This window comes from Etheostoma spectabile, chromosome 19, assembly GCF_008692095.1.
Source record: "Etheostoma spectabile isolate EspeVRDwgs_2016 chromosome 19, UIUC_Espe_1.0, whole genome shotgun sequence".
Lineage (NCBI taxonomy): Eukaryota > Metazoa > Chordata > Actinopteri > Perciformes > Percidae > Etheostoma > Etheostoma spectabile.
In genome coordinates, this window is record NC_045751.1 from 6,732,828 (window position 1) to 6,748,642 (window position 15,815).

The 15,815-nt window shown below is 46.1% G+C and overlaps 1 protein-coding gene across 1 annotated transcript in view; it reads left to right on the forward strand.

Moving 5' to 3' along the window:
• The window catches only part of LOC116707118 (BAH and coiled-coil domain-containing protein 1-like), a 33,648-nt gene that overhangs the window by 6,640 nt on the left and 11,193 nt on the right, over positions 1-15,815 (forward strand). The window contains 14 exon segments of the mRNA XM_032544301.1: positions 109-2,502; positions 3,290-3,404; positions 3,527-3,744; positions 4,147-4,308; positions 5,571-5,612; positions 5,615-5,835; positions 7,153-7,486; positions 8,304-9,236; positions 10,601-10,770; positions 10,874-11,010; positions 11,265-11,378; positions 14,440-14,554; positions 14,852-15,083; positions 15,221-15,415. Coding sequence (XP_032400192.1) covers positions 109-2,502; positions 3,290-3,404; positions 3,527-3,744; positions 4,147-4,308; positions 5,571-5,612; positions 5,615-5,835; positions 7,153-7,486; positions 8,304-9,236; positions 10,601-10,770; positions 10,874-11,010; positions 11,265-11,378; positions 14,440-14,554; positions 14,852-15,083; positions 15,221-15,415 — 5,382 coding nt within the window.

A 15,815-nucleotide genomic window follows, 5' to 3' on the forward strand; every position in this document is an offset into this window, starting at 1 on the left:
GATGCCTAGGGACACTATCATGGGAGCTGAATAATCAAATTTTGTCTTTGCCTTTTCCTTTCTTGACTAATATATGTGTCTTAACTTGCCTGCCTTCTTTCTTCACAGAAAACTTCTATCTTCGAGGTCTCCCATCCCAGCCACCTCTCATCTCAGCCAATCACAGTCTGCCACCAATGTCCAGGGCTGGTTCAGGACACTCTCAGGGGTCCTGCAGCAGAGACAGAGATCCAGGGGTAGGGACAGGTCTACATAAGGGCATCAAAGAAGGGTCTGTGGAGAGAGGAGTTGTACCTGTAAAGGATAAGGAGAGGTCCAGTAGCAAACAGGAGGCAAAAGAGAGACAGCAGCAACAGCACCACAGCCACCAGCCACCCCATTCCACACACCACCACCATTCCCACTCCCATCAGCAGCACCCACACTATCCCCAGCACCCACTACCCCTAGAGGAGGTCAACAGTCGAGCCCTAGAGAGGCACAAGGCATCCCTCACAATGGAGTACAGCAAGGAACACCCTCAGAGTATGGGCAAGCCCCTCAGTGCCTGCTTGCACAATGGCAAGATGCAAAATGGAGATGCAGGAACTGGAGCAGGGGCAAAGGCCTCCATGTCCAGCTTTGGGGGGGAGGGCACAGCCCTTGGAGCTATGGGGGTTGGGGGGAGTAGCCAGGGCAGACATATGGGGTCCAGCAGCAGTAGTCGCTGCACCAAGGAGGGGGTAAGTGGGGAGATGAGGATCAGTGAACAACCATCAGACTGTCTGGAAAGGGGTCAGGCACCGCTCCACCACTCTCTGTCCTATGCTGTACCCCCACCCTTGCACATGGGTCCTGCTGCTGGAGGGGCACACCCTCATTCACATCCCCATGCTCACCCGCATACACATCCTCACCCAGGGGGCTTCCATTGCCTTCAGCTTCACCCCAGCCATCCACACCACCCACATCATTCCCACCATACACACCACCACCCAGACTTTTTCTGCCCACCCCCTCCTGGTCCTCTAGCCAACCCTGCCTCACATGAGAGGGGGCCAGCCAATGTGGGGCGAGAACCTAAAGTCACAGGGCCTACATTTGTGCCATCTGTGGCAGGCCTGGGGGACAAATCTAGTGGGCCATTCCAGCTTGGTAACCCTGACTGCCATGGTGTGAGCAGTGGAGGGGGAGGTGGCAATGCCAAGGATAAGGTAATAGAAAAGAATGGAGGCAGTGGGCACCATAGTAGTTGGCACAGAAAACAACAGCAACAGCAGCAGCAGCAACAACAACAACAACAACAAACACAACAGCAACAACAGCAACAACAACAACAACAACAACAACCGCACCCATACAGAAAAACAGATAAAGCCCCAGATTGGATGCAGTCCCACCACCAACACCTGCAGCCCTCACAGCTTCCTCCACTTTCCCAACTACAACAGCCTCCGCATCCCCAACAGCAACACCAGGTTGTACGATCACGCAGTGCTGAGTGTATCAACAGTGGTGTGGACATGGATGTGTTCAGGCCCTTGCTGCCCCAGGGGCCCAAAGCGGGACACTCTGTCCCTCATTCTGTCAACACCTCTCCTTACAGAGACTGTTCCCATCCAAGACCCCAGCCTAACTCTTCCCCACTTGGAAATAAAAGCATGGGTCAACATAGTGGGGCTGGAGCAGCCCATGGCCCTGGCCGTGGAGGTAGCTGCTCCTTACAGAGAGATGGCCAAAAGGTAGCCAGGATACGCCACCAGCAGCATGGCCGACCTGGCCCAGATGCTCCTTCTCCTGCTGAGTTGAACCAGGGGACTAGTCAGGAGCTAAAAAGAAAGATGGACATTTCTCCTTATGGTTACAGCAACAGCAATGGGCAGCACCACCACCAGCAGCCCCAAGTGCCACCCTGGACCATGAGGCCTCCCCACCACATGTCACAACCCGAGGAGGAGCAAAGGAAGTCCTACATGGAGTTAGGGAGCACTGGTGGGCAACACTCGCAGCAGCAACAGCAGCAACAGCAGCAACAACAGCAGCAGCAGCAGCAGCAGCCGGGAATGAGCCTGCCTCCTCCACAGCCTCCCCCAGCACCTTCCCTCAGTCAGCAACAGCAGCAGCCACAGCAGCAACCTGAGCCCCAGGGGCCATCTCAGGGGGAGAGCAGTGCCATGAAAAGCTTACTAAAGTACAGCAACCAGCAACAGCCACTGCTCCTCTCCCAGAAAAGCCCCTTTGGGGGTCTAGGAAGCCTCAAATCAGGTCCTGCCGGGGGGAGCTGTGCCCTGCAAGGCAACAAACAGACTTTACCTTCCAGAAAGGGCCCCGGCAATGACAGTGAACGCCCGGATTTCAGTGGGCGTGGCCGAGAAATGGGGGACACTGGTCATGGGGAAAGTGAGGTGCGACAGCCACCAGTGGGAATAGCAGTGGCTGTGGCCAGACAGAGGGAGCCACCTTGTCGTTCAGCAGACAGTCATCCCAACAGCCGACAGGGCAGGGTACATCCCTCGGTGAAAGGTAAGCAGTCTAGGTCACCTCCTCATGAACAGAGGTGCGAGGAACAGTTTTTTATAAATTAGATGTGAAAACAAAAACAACGTCTATAAGCTTCAAGACTGTCACTGGGCACTGTTTACAGTGATGAGACAAACTTTCATTTTTGGTAAATACATTAAGAGGTTGTTGTATGGTATGTACGGTACCAGTCAAATGTTTGGACAAACGTTCCAATTCAAATGAATGAGAAAGTGTGTCCAAACTTTTGACCGGCACTGTAATTCAGAGTATGGTTGAAATGGAAAACTAATAAGCAGCATCAGTGCGTCCTTTGCGAGTAAGACTGGATATCCGTACATAATACCTTTTAAGGTATTGGCGAAAATAACCCAGTACCAAATAGAAACTTCTCAGTCAAACAATACCTACATTCGATCCTTTTCGTACCCAGATCTAGACAAGAATTACTATTTGTATGGTTTTGTATTCTTCGCTTTAATAGGACATGTGATGACCTACTTCCGCAGCAACTACAACCTATACAATCTGTAGTTTGGTGAAGTTAAGCACAGTGTAGTTAAAAGAGTTCTCAGTTCAGCATGCCCAGATGCTTCCATTCATATCATGGGTATTCCATAAAAAAAAAGCTAAGGTATGGGACACACTTTAAAGGTACTGGTATTTGTACTGGTAACGCTACCCAGCCCTACTTGTGAGTCATTGTAAATGTTTCTAGAAATTGGGAGAGACTTGAGAACAGGTCCTCACCAGGTAAGAGCTAATAGTTAAGCTAATGTTTGTCTCGCAGGTCCCACCCGCTCTATGTACCCTTCAGATTCCACCACTGAGGAGGAGAGGAAGAGGATGAGTGGGGAACAGATAGGTTTGACTTGCTTGGACAGAGAGAGAGATGCATATATCAGGTAAGCAATTGTAAAGAAATTGTTCAATACTTGTTAGATAATAATAATAATAATAATAATTGTTAGAAATCTTCAGTGGTCTACATATGTATTTTCTTATTTTTGTCTCATCCTGATTCCAGGGATAATAAGGAAAGGGTGGAGTTTTCAAGAATCCATCCCTCCAACAGCTGTCACCCCTCCAACAGCTGTCATGGAGACCTCACCTCTCATCTCATGGTCCCAGGCGGGACTTCCCTCCAGTCTGGCCAATTAGGAGATCCTGCTGCACATTCTGCCCACCATCATTGGATGCCAAGAACTGGAAGCCCGTCCCTTTGGATGACAGGACACTCTTATGGTGAGAGAATATTATTTTTTTGGAAATTGGAGATTGTACGTACACATTCCAACTGTGGGACTTTGTACAGTGTTACAGATCATGTAAACAAAGGCAGTACAGTTCTGCTTGTCTATATATGGAATAGGTAAAAAAAACATAGGCATTTCTATGCTCCATTGATTTACAGGTCATTTATGCTTTTATATAATCTTGCTCAGCAGCAAATACTGAGTTTTCTTTTTTTATGCTAAAGAGAACATGTAATTTCAACTTTTAGCATCTTTTCATTGGTTTCCAGTCAGGTTTAGAATTGATTTAATAATTCAATGATTATGATTGATAGTTGTAGTATATTTGTAGCAGTGTTTTACATTGTATGTGATGGGTATATAAATCTAAATGGGCATCCTTTCTATAAAGCAGGTATAGGTCATTCAGCCCTGCACCAGAATCTGCCCCCAGGTTTCTCTGCAGCCATGCCAGGCCCTTTGCAGCCAGTCCTGCCTTTGCCTCAGGACCCCTCTGCCCAGCTGGTGGTCCTGCCCACTGAGCCTACTGCCCATCCTGCAACCCATCATCTGGGTATGCCATAACATTGCTTTGTCCTCTGTAAAGTCAAGTGTATTTATAAAGCACTTTCTTCACAGGATCACTTCCTGTAAAGACTGCTGATGAACTTCCCTTTAATGGGCTCATTCACAGACGCACACCACAATTCAAACATTTTCTGCACACAACCTGCTGCAGGAAATATGCTCTCATCATCACAGCACAGAAAGTGTGTGAGAGTCAGGGAAAAGATCACTTCTCAAAACTCATTGTAGACACATATTCAGTGAGCAGGCTGTGACACTTAATTAGCTCACAATCCTTGACGGTATGTTTCCTTCTGTGCTCCACAGGAGATTCATCCGTGAAGGGAAATGCTTCCACAAAAGCTTTCCCACAGGAAAGATCCAAGTTTATGTCTCTGAGCAATGAGTTTTGGGGTTGTCTAGGAGAAAGTTTGTGCAGGGGCGGTTCAAGGGCAAAGGGTAAGAGAATGTAAAAATTAGGTTTTTGAGGTTCTTACAGTGTAGGCCCACTCCTTCCCAAGTGGGACCTCTGTCATAGCACATCACCCACACCAAGTTGCACAGATCCTTAAAGCCACATGAAAAAGGTTGTCCACCCACAGAAATGAAACCAAGCTTCCTGCTGGGCTTTTTTGCAGACCCTTTTCTGCGATCTGGCTGGGCAGGTGAGACTTTTTGGCAGAAAGTCCACGCTGAATACTCCAGCAAGACAAACGCGCATTTCCAACTCAGTATTTTGACCTCCAACCAACCTACAGCCATCCTCATCTGTTCACATTTCATCATTGTTATAACTTTTTCCAGCATTCCAGCTGATTCTCAAGGCAGTTCTTATGAGACAGCTTTCTGTTCAGAGCGCTGGAGAGTGTGGGATTCTTGGTGCCTGGGGAGATGATGTTTTGTGAAGTCAAATTTTTTTTTTCCTAAAGACATTTGTCTTTGTCGTTGCTATAAAATGGGAATACAATGATTTTGAAATGATCCTTAATGGTTTCACTGTTTTGAAATGGGTGTGTAGGAGGTAGATAATGACAGGATAAGGATATGGATAACACAATGTTGTAGTCTAGTGTATGCATAGTGTTATTGTGAATGAATCCGAAGGAAAAGGTTGCTAAAGTGTGTTGTTGTGTGTGTGTGTGTGTGTGTGTGTGTGTGTGTGTGTGTGTGTGTGTGTGTGTGTGTGTGTGTGGTGTGTGTGTGTGTGTGCATGTCTTTTTGTTCTAAGGTAGCCCACTCAGTCACATACCTCCTCCTTTTTCTCATTAGATGTGATGGAGCAGCCAGGGCTGTGGCCCCCTGTGTATGGCGCCCGGGCCCACCCTCCCACATACAGCATCCTGCTGTGTACTCCCGATCCCAGTTCTAACGGCAACAGGAGCTGTACGCTTTCCAGCAACACCAACAGCTCCAGCATCAGCATCAGCACCAGAGCCACCAGTCGCAGCAACCACAACCACAGTCTCAAACCCAGCAGCAGCACAGGGCTGCACATGGCATGGAAATGCAACATCATGCTACTCACAATTCACAGGTGATTATAAGTGAAAATATTCAAGAAGCATTAACATTTAAATCATATCTATCTATCTATCTATCTATCTATCTATCTATCTATGCAAATTCCTTGTAAGTGTTACCTACTTAGCAATAAATCATTTTTTGATTCTGATTTTGACATACAAAGAGAACAAGACTCAAGCAGAGTGAATGAGTCATGAGTCAGCTTTACTCACAAGACTATTTAGTCTACTTTTAATTCCCCTTATAAATGTTGGGATATGCTGACTTTCTCACAAGGATGGAGAAAATCATTGAATAAAGGCTGCTGAGCATGTAACTTTTTGTGTCAATGACTAGGATGCAAGGAATTAGTTATTACATTGCTTATATAGAAATCCACATTCTTGAGCTCTTCCAGATTTGTAGGGCCCTTCATTAAAGGAGAATTCCGGTTTCAAACAGTTTCAACAGTCTGTTTGTCAATTTGGAGTGCTGTCAGTAGAGAGAAAATCAAAAATAGTTGGTGCTGCCTACTCTGTGTTATCCTCCTGCTAGCGTTAGCACCCAATATGCTTTAACAGGGCAAGTGTTTAAATGTGTTTTTAGCCTCTAAACATGTTTAAAATGTCAATAAAAGTGCCTACCCATGTGAAGTGATTCCTTCAGAGTGAACACAGTGAATCTGACAGCTGTAGATGTGAAAGAAATTAGTTGTGCTAATTCGGCTCTGTTTAGTTCCTGTGTTGATACTGCAAGGACCATCTACAAACTACAACACCGAAAAGAGAAACAAATATATTTTCAAAAATAAGCAAATGCTTATTATTTTACAAGTAAGTGCTGTAGTACAACTAGCAGGAGACAACTTATAATTGAGGTAAGTTTGGAGACACTACCTTATTTAACCATTAAATAGATAGCCTACATATTTTTGTTTTATCTCTTTTCTGTGTTGTAGTTTGTAGATGGTCTCTAAGTTCTCTAACTGCCATCTCAACACTGGAACTAAATGCCGCTGAATTAGCAGAACTTTTATGTATTTCTGTCACATCTACAGCAGTCAGATTCACTGTGTTCACTCGGAAGGAATCACCTCACATGGCTAGGCACTTTTAATGACATTTTGAACATGTTAAGAGGCTTAAAACAGGTTTAAAACTTGCTCTGTTTAGGCCTGTTGGGTGCTAACTCTGGCAGGAGGATAACTCGGTGTGGGCAGCACAGATCGTTTTTGTTTTTTTCTTGCTACTGACAGCACACCAAATTTACAAAAATAGCTATTTCTTGGAATCAACCGAAATTCTCCTTTAACTGTAGAAATGAAAACAACTTTATTTTAATGCCACAGGTGCAGAAGAGGCCGGTTGAATTAGAGGAACTCATTTCGGAACCCAGAACGTCTAAACCTGCCAAGCCCTACTCTTACAACCCACCGCAGAGGAACACTTCTCCCCCTGGGGCCTGTGCCGCTCACTTGTCCCCTTGCTGCCAGTCTCCGTCACTACGACCACATCCAAAAAGCACTCCTTCTACACCCTGCCCTGCACCCAGCCCTGCTGCAGCAGCCCCTCACTCACCTGCCATCAGCCCTACCCCACCTCAGATGCCCAAGGGAGCCGAATCCCAGGACAAGCGAGGAGAGGGACAGTCCCCACAGGATTACCCACAGTCTTTGGAGCCCGGTAAGCATATGCAAAAGCATCTATACAAAACAAACAAAGCAAACAAAAATATATAAATGTGCCTTAAAGTTTTCCAAAGTCAAAGAACATGCTGTTTATAATCAGTTTAGAATGCCACTAGTTGTATTGTTAAGCCACATACCTCTGACACAGCAAAAGAAAAAAAGGACAGTGGATTCTCGGAGATAGTATCATCTTGTACATTATATACAGTGGTAATTGGAATGGCCACTGTTGTAAAAGATCCTTTTTTCTACTGGTGTTGTGGTAGTGTATGTGGGTGGCTCTGTAGGCAAGCCACTGATTGACTGATCAGCTCAAAGCTGCAGAAAATGGCTGCTGGCTGAGCTTCCACTACAGTTACCTTGGTAAGAACTGAGAAAAACCTCAATAGCAGCACTCACCTCTCCTCCACCCCCACAGGCCCTGCACTCTCTTCATCATCATTAATGTCTGGCTAACAGCCGCCGCACACCAAAGGAATTGTGTCAGGTGCTCTGATAAACCAAAGCCTGGCTCACTTCAAATAACACACTCACACACGGTTGCATTTGGCCCTCTACCCTTCCTACAGCTCGGGGGTCAAGGCAGGGTGCATTTCCTTTTCCTGGTTTTCATCCCTTGTGACCTCAAGGGTAGCAATGTGGAAGGACTTGATATAATAAACATAAACTGGTGCTTTCTGTTGTATTTACACCAAAATACCACTTACAAAATAATGACAATATGAGATGTTTTTGTGGGAGGTTTTATCAGAATTGTTTAGCCAATATTTACATTTGATGATTTTATTATCTATATTTTTCTCTCTCTATAGACTTGCCTCCGGGATATACCTACCCTGCAATTGCCATGAGCTACAAGAGTGGGCCCTCCCCCCAGGATGTTCGACTGGCTGAGCCAGCCGACCTGGAAGCAGTCCAAGTGGAGCCTGCTGAGCATGCTCCCCAGTCTTTCTCCAGCCTGGGGGAGGAGCTAGACTGCCAAGCGGTGGTCAGGTCCCTCCCAGAGCCACTCCAACCCGAGGAAGTGGAGCAGGAAGAAGAGGAAAGAGTGGTTCTGGAACCGAGGGAGGAGGTGGAGGTAGCAGCGGTGACAGCAGCCAACTATGTGCCTGGAGAGAGGGAGGTGGAGGAGCAGGGGCCTGCTGAGGAAGAGGTGCTGGTTTGCCCCCTTGCCAAGAGTCCAGTGTGTGAGGCTGCTTCCTGTCCAGTCCCCCTTTCAACAGAGGAGCCTGAAAGGCCAGAAGCTGTCATCACCTTGGAAGAGGAAGAGGATGATGAGGCGGTGGGGGAGGAGGGCCAGGTGGAGCAACCTCAAAAGGCCAGCATTCCTGGAGAGCAGGAGCCAGAGCTGCCCAACATCATCGAGCTTGACCCTGCATCTCCTGAGCCTCAGCCCTTGGCCCTTGACAGAGCAAAGAACAGGGAGCAGCAGCACAAGAATGAAATGACCCCTGATGACGCCTCAGTGGATTTTGTGTGTCTTTCCCCTGCCTCAGCTTCAGCCCCTAGCCAAAACCATGCAACTGTTGCCGTGCCCCAAAAACCTCTTGTGCCCTGCTACTGGAGTCTGGAGCTGCTGATTGCTGCTGCCTTCTGCACAGATGTACCTCCATTTCCCTTGTTCCCTCTTAGCACCCCATCAGTTGCCCCATTGCAGCCTAAACCCCACCAGGGTATGGAGCTTCTGAGTGAGCTGGCAGATCTGGAGCTGCAACAGCAAAAGCGTACCTGTGGGAAAAGCCAGGGTGAGAGACAATGGGTCCTCGATTACTCATACACATACTCATATCAGCAGAATGCACTTCTCTCTTGTAGTATACCCTCCTTCTCCTCTGCGTCCGCTGAGACAAACTCACACTCCCCCCTCAGGCCTAGCCTCCATCGCTCTATGTTTCCTCCCAGATACTCCTCTCTTCCTGCTGGTCTCAAGAGCCTCTGGTGGTTTCTAACATGTCCCCAGAGATGCTTTCTGCATGCCTACTTACTGTTTCTCTTCTTTGGTGTCTTAAAGGCACTTTTATTTTCTAAAAGGCTGTTCTAACGATGCAGAGGCCTCAGGAGAGGGAAGACAGGGGTGAACTACTATTGAGGGGTGTACCCCTCCTTTTCTCAATCCCTCTCTTTACGTTCCAGCTTTCCTTAGGGAGCTGTCTCTCCATCCCGCTGCTGTTTGATCCACACGTGTGCACAAACACACACGTAATTCCAAATGCACACACTTTAACAAAAAGGGAAAGAGACACACCAATTGGCGTCCCTCATTTTCTCCCACACACAACACGTTACTGAAAGTTAGTGTGTAATCACAAAAGCAGTCGATGTTTTCAGCACCCTGGAGCATTGCCTGGCTAATTAGACCCCATTGTTTTAAAGTGCCTTTAAAAGCTTCCTTGTTTTTCAAAGCACCATTTGTTTTTGTTTTTATTCATGCAAAAGGATGTTTTTTGTTTACCACAGCATCCTAATGCATTTAATCACTCCCAAAAGATGGTTCTATAAAAAGGATATCATCAACTCATTCTAGATTCAATGATGTTGTCTTTCTGATGCGATACTGTTGACAGCTCAAGGAAGTGGCACATGTTGAGTCACAACAATAGTCTTTACCAAAGCAAGTACTAAAAGACGTGAGAAAAATCCGTATTTCTTTTAATTTATACTGTATTTGTAAAGAAGATAGCATTACTTGTTAACAAAAGTTCATGTTTCTTCCCTGTGACTAGACTGCAATCTCTGATATTCAGCCTTTAGCTCAGTCCATTGATGGCAGTTAGTCCAGACAGTGACACAGGCAGATAGGGCCATATAGGAAGAGTTTTGCCCAGATGGCCACTGACATATCATCATCTGGTGAGTCCACATTGATATGAACTCTAACATGATATGCTGCTGCTTCAATGTGCCCAGTTTCCCTCAATGTCTTTCTGACCATTCATTCACTATATCACAGTTGATGGTGAATGTGCACATGTAACACTCACATGCATAAAATATGTCTTGGTCATTTTGACAGGTTTGAAGAAAACTAGCTTAGTTCAACTGTAGTGTCTTTAAATCAAGCATGCATGGACACAATATGAACCAAACATTTCTTTTGTTCCCGTAACAGAAGAGGAGTTGCTGATGTTTGACCTCCAGAGCCTTGCTACCCTGGCCACAGCCCGTGCACTGGAGATGGGCTCAGATGAAGGCAGCAGCATGGATTCGGGGCGACCCTTCCCAGCCAGCAGGATCCTCAATTTACGTAGGAAATGCAGCTGGACACCTCGCAATGAACCAGTAAGACTGCAACAAAACAAAGTTCCTATAGATTTGCAATGTTTTTATTTAAATAAATGAATAGATAATGTTAAAAATAACCACTAAATTATGTGTACATCAGGTGTGCCCAGCCAAAGGTAGCATGGAAACAATGGATGGTCCTGAGCTTGCAATGCGTGTAAAGTTGGCTGAGCTACAACGTCGCTACAAAGAGAAGCAAAAGGAGCTGGTCAAACTTCAGAGGAAGCACGAGCATCAGTGAGTGTGACCTTATCCTTCTTTCCCTTAAGCTTATCTCTACCTTTTGCATTCAGAGTTTTCAAAAGTAATAAAATTAAACACAATTGCTTCTAATTTCTAAGAGGATTACTTTCTGCACTCTTTGATGCTATGACCTTTTCAGTTTAGATAGCTTCTATTAGCTCAGACTTTCTCTCTCTCTCTCACTCTCTTTCTCTCTCTCTCTCACTCTCTCTCACTGCTTGTCTGTTTATGTCTGCATGTGCAAGCAGGAAGGAGGAAACACCTCGCAGCCCAGCCCGGCGAGGACCGGGGCGGCCAAGGAAGCGGAAACCCACCCTCACCACAGGGCCAGTGTCCTCATCTGAGGGCCAAAGAAAAGTCAAGTGAGTATCACTCAGCCATCTACGCTGGCTGGATGTGGTCCAATTTGCCCGATAAGCCCCTTTGTATCACTGGCGTAAAGGATTGGCATAACTGGAAATGTGAGAACACACAGCTGAACAATTTTTCTAATCTAATTAACAGTGGCATTAATTGTATAACAGCATTATAATTGTCAGTTGTCTGGCTAATAGTACATAATATTTCTGTATACTTGATATGTGGACAACAAATACCTAAAAAACTGCTCACACGTCTCATAAGGCTTTAACCCACCTCAGGGCGGGTGCATGGGTGCGTGTAAGGGGGAGTGGGGGTGTGTGGTGTCGATGACAGGCAGAGGATGTAATTAGAGTACCATGAATTCTCCTGTAATTTGTCCCACCAGCAGGAATGTGACACATCACTGCCATTACAGCCCCACTGGGTCACCAGGGGTCCAAAGGATAACATGAGGGTCAGACAGTTGAGATAAGAGATAAGCTGACATTTAGACCTATGTGTGTATGAAGATAAAAAAACAATTAGTGGAATACAGTAAGCAGTGCATCGGAATAACAATAAAGAGAAAGACAGATGGTAGAAGATACAGATTGGAGGATATTCAAGGAACAAGGACCCTACTTTATTTCAAAATGTGTTTATATTTTAATTTAAACTTTTGTCAAAACAGGGTGCAGTGCTGTTTGGTGGAAGTGGAGGAACTGATAAACCAAAAAGGTCTAGGGGATAAAGGTTTCCTGTCAGGCTTCAATTAGCCTTGTCATCAGGGTTTGGAAAGGCTCAGAGCACTACAGTAAATACCATATTAACTTCAAGATTCTTCTTCTCTCTTCAAATCCTTCCATAATCTCGACCCTCCATACCTCTCTGAACTCGTTCAGCCATACACTCCATCCCGAACCCTCCGATCCTCCTCTTCCTCACTGCTTTCGACTCCTTCTGCCCACCTGTCCACAATGGGGTTTAGAGCCTTCAGCCATTCTGCTCCTCGACTTTGGAACTCCCCCCCGCTATCCATCCGTACCATAGTCTCTACCCACCTTCAAAACCCACCTTTTCCGAACTGCCTACCCCACATGACTCCACCCTCCATCAAAATATTGCATAGATTGCTTTCTTTTAATTTTCTATCTCAATCTTTTAAATGTGTTTGTTTTAATTAAATTATATCTGCCTTTTTAACTGTGATTTTGATTGTTTTAACTGCAAGGTGTCCTTGAGTGCTGTGAAAGGCGCCCATAAATAAAATGTATTATTATTATTATTTTTATTACAAATGTCACCTCGCACCTTCCCTCTCTCTCTCTCTCCCTCCCTCTCCATCTACTCTTCTCCCTCCTTTTCTCACTGTGGTTTCTGGGCAATGGTCCACAGTGTTCCCAGCTGCCCCTCTGCAGTGTCACCTCCACTCTCCTTCCACCAATGTACCCATGCCCCTTCGCCAGGCCAGCACTGGTCGCAGTGGGGATGCTGATGCTGGGTGACAATGACACCCACATGTAAGGGTGACGGGCCGAGGCCCTGCAGCAAAGTGCAGTAGAAAGGAGGGTGCAGCCAGACATGGGGGTGGTGGGGTGTTCTGCAGGCCTCAGTACACTCAACTGTCTTTTCATTGTGTTGAAATTTGAGCCACAGCTCATGTATTTTTCTTTAAGGCAGAAAGAGTGTACTCCCCTTTGTTTCTGTCGTGTGTGACACATCTGAACAAGTAACAGGCAGATTGGGAAATGATAAGCCCCATGTTGTGTTACATGGCAGGGTTATGTAAAATCAAGTACTGCACCTGCCACTCATGCCCACTACAACATGCTGACGCTTGGGTGCTATGATGCAGGGCAGTGGGTCAGTGGGTAACAGCCCAGCCTTTCAGTGTCTCCTTCCTTCCCTTATTTAGAGAGTGTGTGTGTGTGTGGTATTCTCTAAGTGAGCAATAAATTCAAGCCTCCCTGCCTGCATATTCTATGCATCAGTGCAATTAGATATGGATGCAGCAGTGTGCTCATGAGTATTTATATGCATGCATTGTTTGTTTTTGTGTGTGTCTCTGCTATTCCTGTGGGTAGAGCGCTGGGGTCTTTTATGGTGCTGCTTTGGTTGGGGGGAAGGCTGGAGAGAACTACTGCTAGCAAGCCATCCCTGCTAATCAATTCTGTTAAATTAGTCACTGTACGCTCAGCCCTACCAGCCCCACACTGAGGGGAGGGGCTCTGTCATATTGTGTTTGTCAGCAGTGGAAGGCAAGCTGTGGTTGGATCTGCCTCACAGGGACAACTCACACTTCACTGCCACCTCTGTCACTCTCCTGTCAATCACTCAGTGGGCAGACAGTCCCACTGCTCGACAATAGCCTTTATTCTACAGATGCGCGCCACTGATACACTCTTTATTATGAGATTCACACACAAATGGGGATTACAAGAAGCATGCAAACATTTGATTCCAAACAATCTGTAGTTACAGAATTGTATGTGGTACAATGAGCAAACAAATAACTAACATGAAATGTTAAATCTGCTTCATTTATCGGTTTTGCATTTATACCATGCTTACTCTGTAAATGTGAATGATTTCTTAGGTTGCATGCACACTTGGAGAGGGAAAGTTAATCTTTTGTTTGAGCATTGCCAGGCTCACGTCGTTGTGGTCTTAGGGCAGGCTTCCAGAGGGAAATTCAAGGGCATTTGGAGTGGTTGGCCTGTGATGCTGCTCAGTGTGCCACAATAAAAAGGGATATATGATATTCACTGAAAACAATAGCGCTGCATACAAATGCAATGCTTTCCAACCATTCAGTGTATCTTTCAAAGCTATGCAGTGCTTCACAGACTGTACACACACTCCCTAGATTAAGCGTTATGGCTTCTAATACCAAATTGCCCTCAAACAATCCCAGGATCCTTTTTTGTCATTCTGTTAATCAGAACGAGAAAGGAGAATTATTAGATCCTTCAGAAAGGTGATTCAACTCTGTTTTACCCTGTGATGTCCTACCCCATCTTTTTCTTTCCAACCACTGCCATTCTTCTCTAATGAATGCCTCTCCCTTGTTTTGACTGGCAGGTCGATGGGGGCGGGGCTTGCCTTGTCGCCTGAGGACCTAGGAGGGAGCGGTGACAGCCAGAGAAAGAAGAAGAGGCTGTCCAGTCAAGGCTTTGAGCGACTCAGCAGCACACAGGTCAGGGTCCCCTTGTCCTCCTCCCATTGTCCTCTATGCAACTAGAAGCGAAAGAGGCCACTCTTTGTTTTTCGGCGTTTGATATATTCCTTTGTTGCACACTATTTCTAATTAGGTGCTACCCTCAGGAGTCAAATCCTCTGCTCCTCTAATATATTTTTCATTTGGGCTTCTACTGTTCCTTTTTCTTCTCTGTGTGTGAGCAAACGAGAGCACTCTCCCTTTGACGTTCTGAAGCTTTGCGGCTGCTGTGACCGTTAGTGTAACCGGCTCTCTCATCTCTCTCTGTTGCAGAAGATAAAAGCACAGGGCTGCAGAAAAAGCAGTCTTCACAGCATGCTCAGCTCCAAGCTGGCCGGTGATATGACTCAGCTCAAACAGAAAGCCCAGGATAAAAAAATCGTCTCAGGGATGGGCTCCAGGGACAAGGAGGTTTTGCCCTGCAACTCCAACCCCAAGCATGGACACAGAAGCCAGGGCACAAGCAAAGCTGACGCCAGGCGAGAGTCAGGGGGACAAAGTGACACAGGTAGATGAAGGCAATCACAGTATTGATTGTGCCACATGCTTTTTTGTTTTAATAAGCACAGTGTTGTGTTTTTACTTTCACACTGTTAAATCCCATTGCTAACCTAGATTGGTGATTGGTTTTGCAAACTTTCTTAGCAGCCAGTGTGGACAGTGGCCCCCAAGAGAGCTGGACTGGACTGATGCGCCGTGGGCGTAAAAAGGGATCCACCACCCTGACACAGGGCTCCTCCCATCTGAGCCAGCCCAGAGCAAGGGTGCTCCGTGGCCAAAGGCAGGAGGCAATGGAGGAGGGAGAGAGCTCCCCTGCAGAGAGTGACTCCTCTGATCAAGGTGAGGCAGTGACCTCTGAGAGCTTGTTATGAAACACAGTGATGGGTAATAAAACTGGCCACAACAACCAAAAATGGCTCAGCGGTAAACATGTTTCTCTCACAGTAACAAAGACATGGGTGTGATTCCTGGTCTTTATCCTTTCTGTTTGCATGTTTTCCTATGTTCACGCTGTTGCTTTCTGGGTTATCTCCCTCAGTCCTACAAAGACAGACAAGTGAGTTGGGGACTTCTTTCATGTCAAGGGTATTTGTGGTTTATATAAAGACTGTAAACATTTACCCTTTAAAAAAAGAAAAATTCCTCTTCAGAAAACAAATGAAGAAGGGCTGCAGTACATAAAGCACATTTGACAAGTTAAAAAATCGTACGTATTGTAATTCACGCATTTAATCAGGTA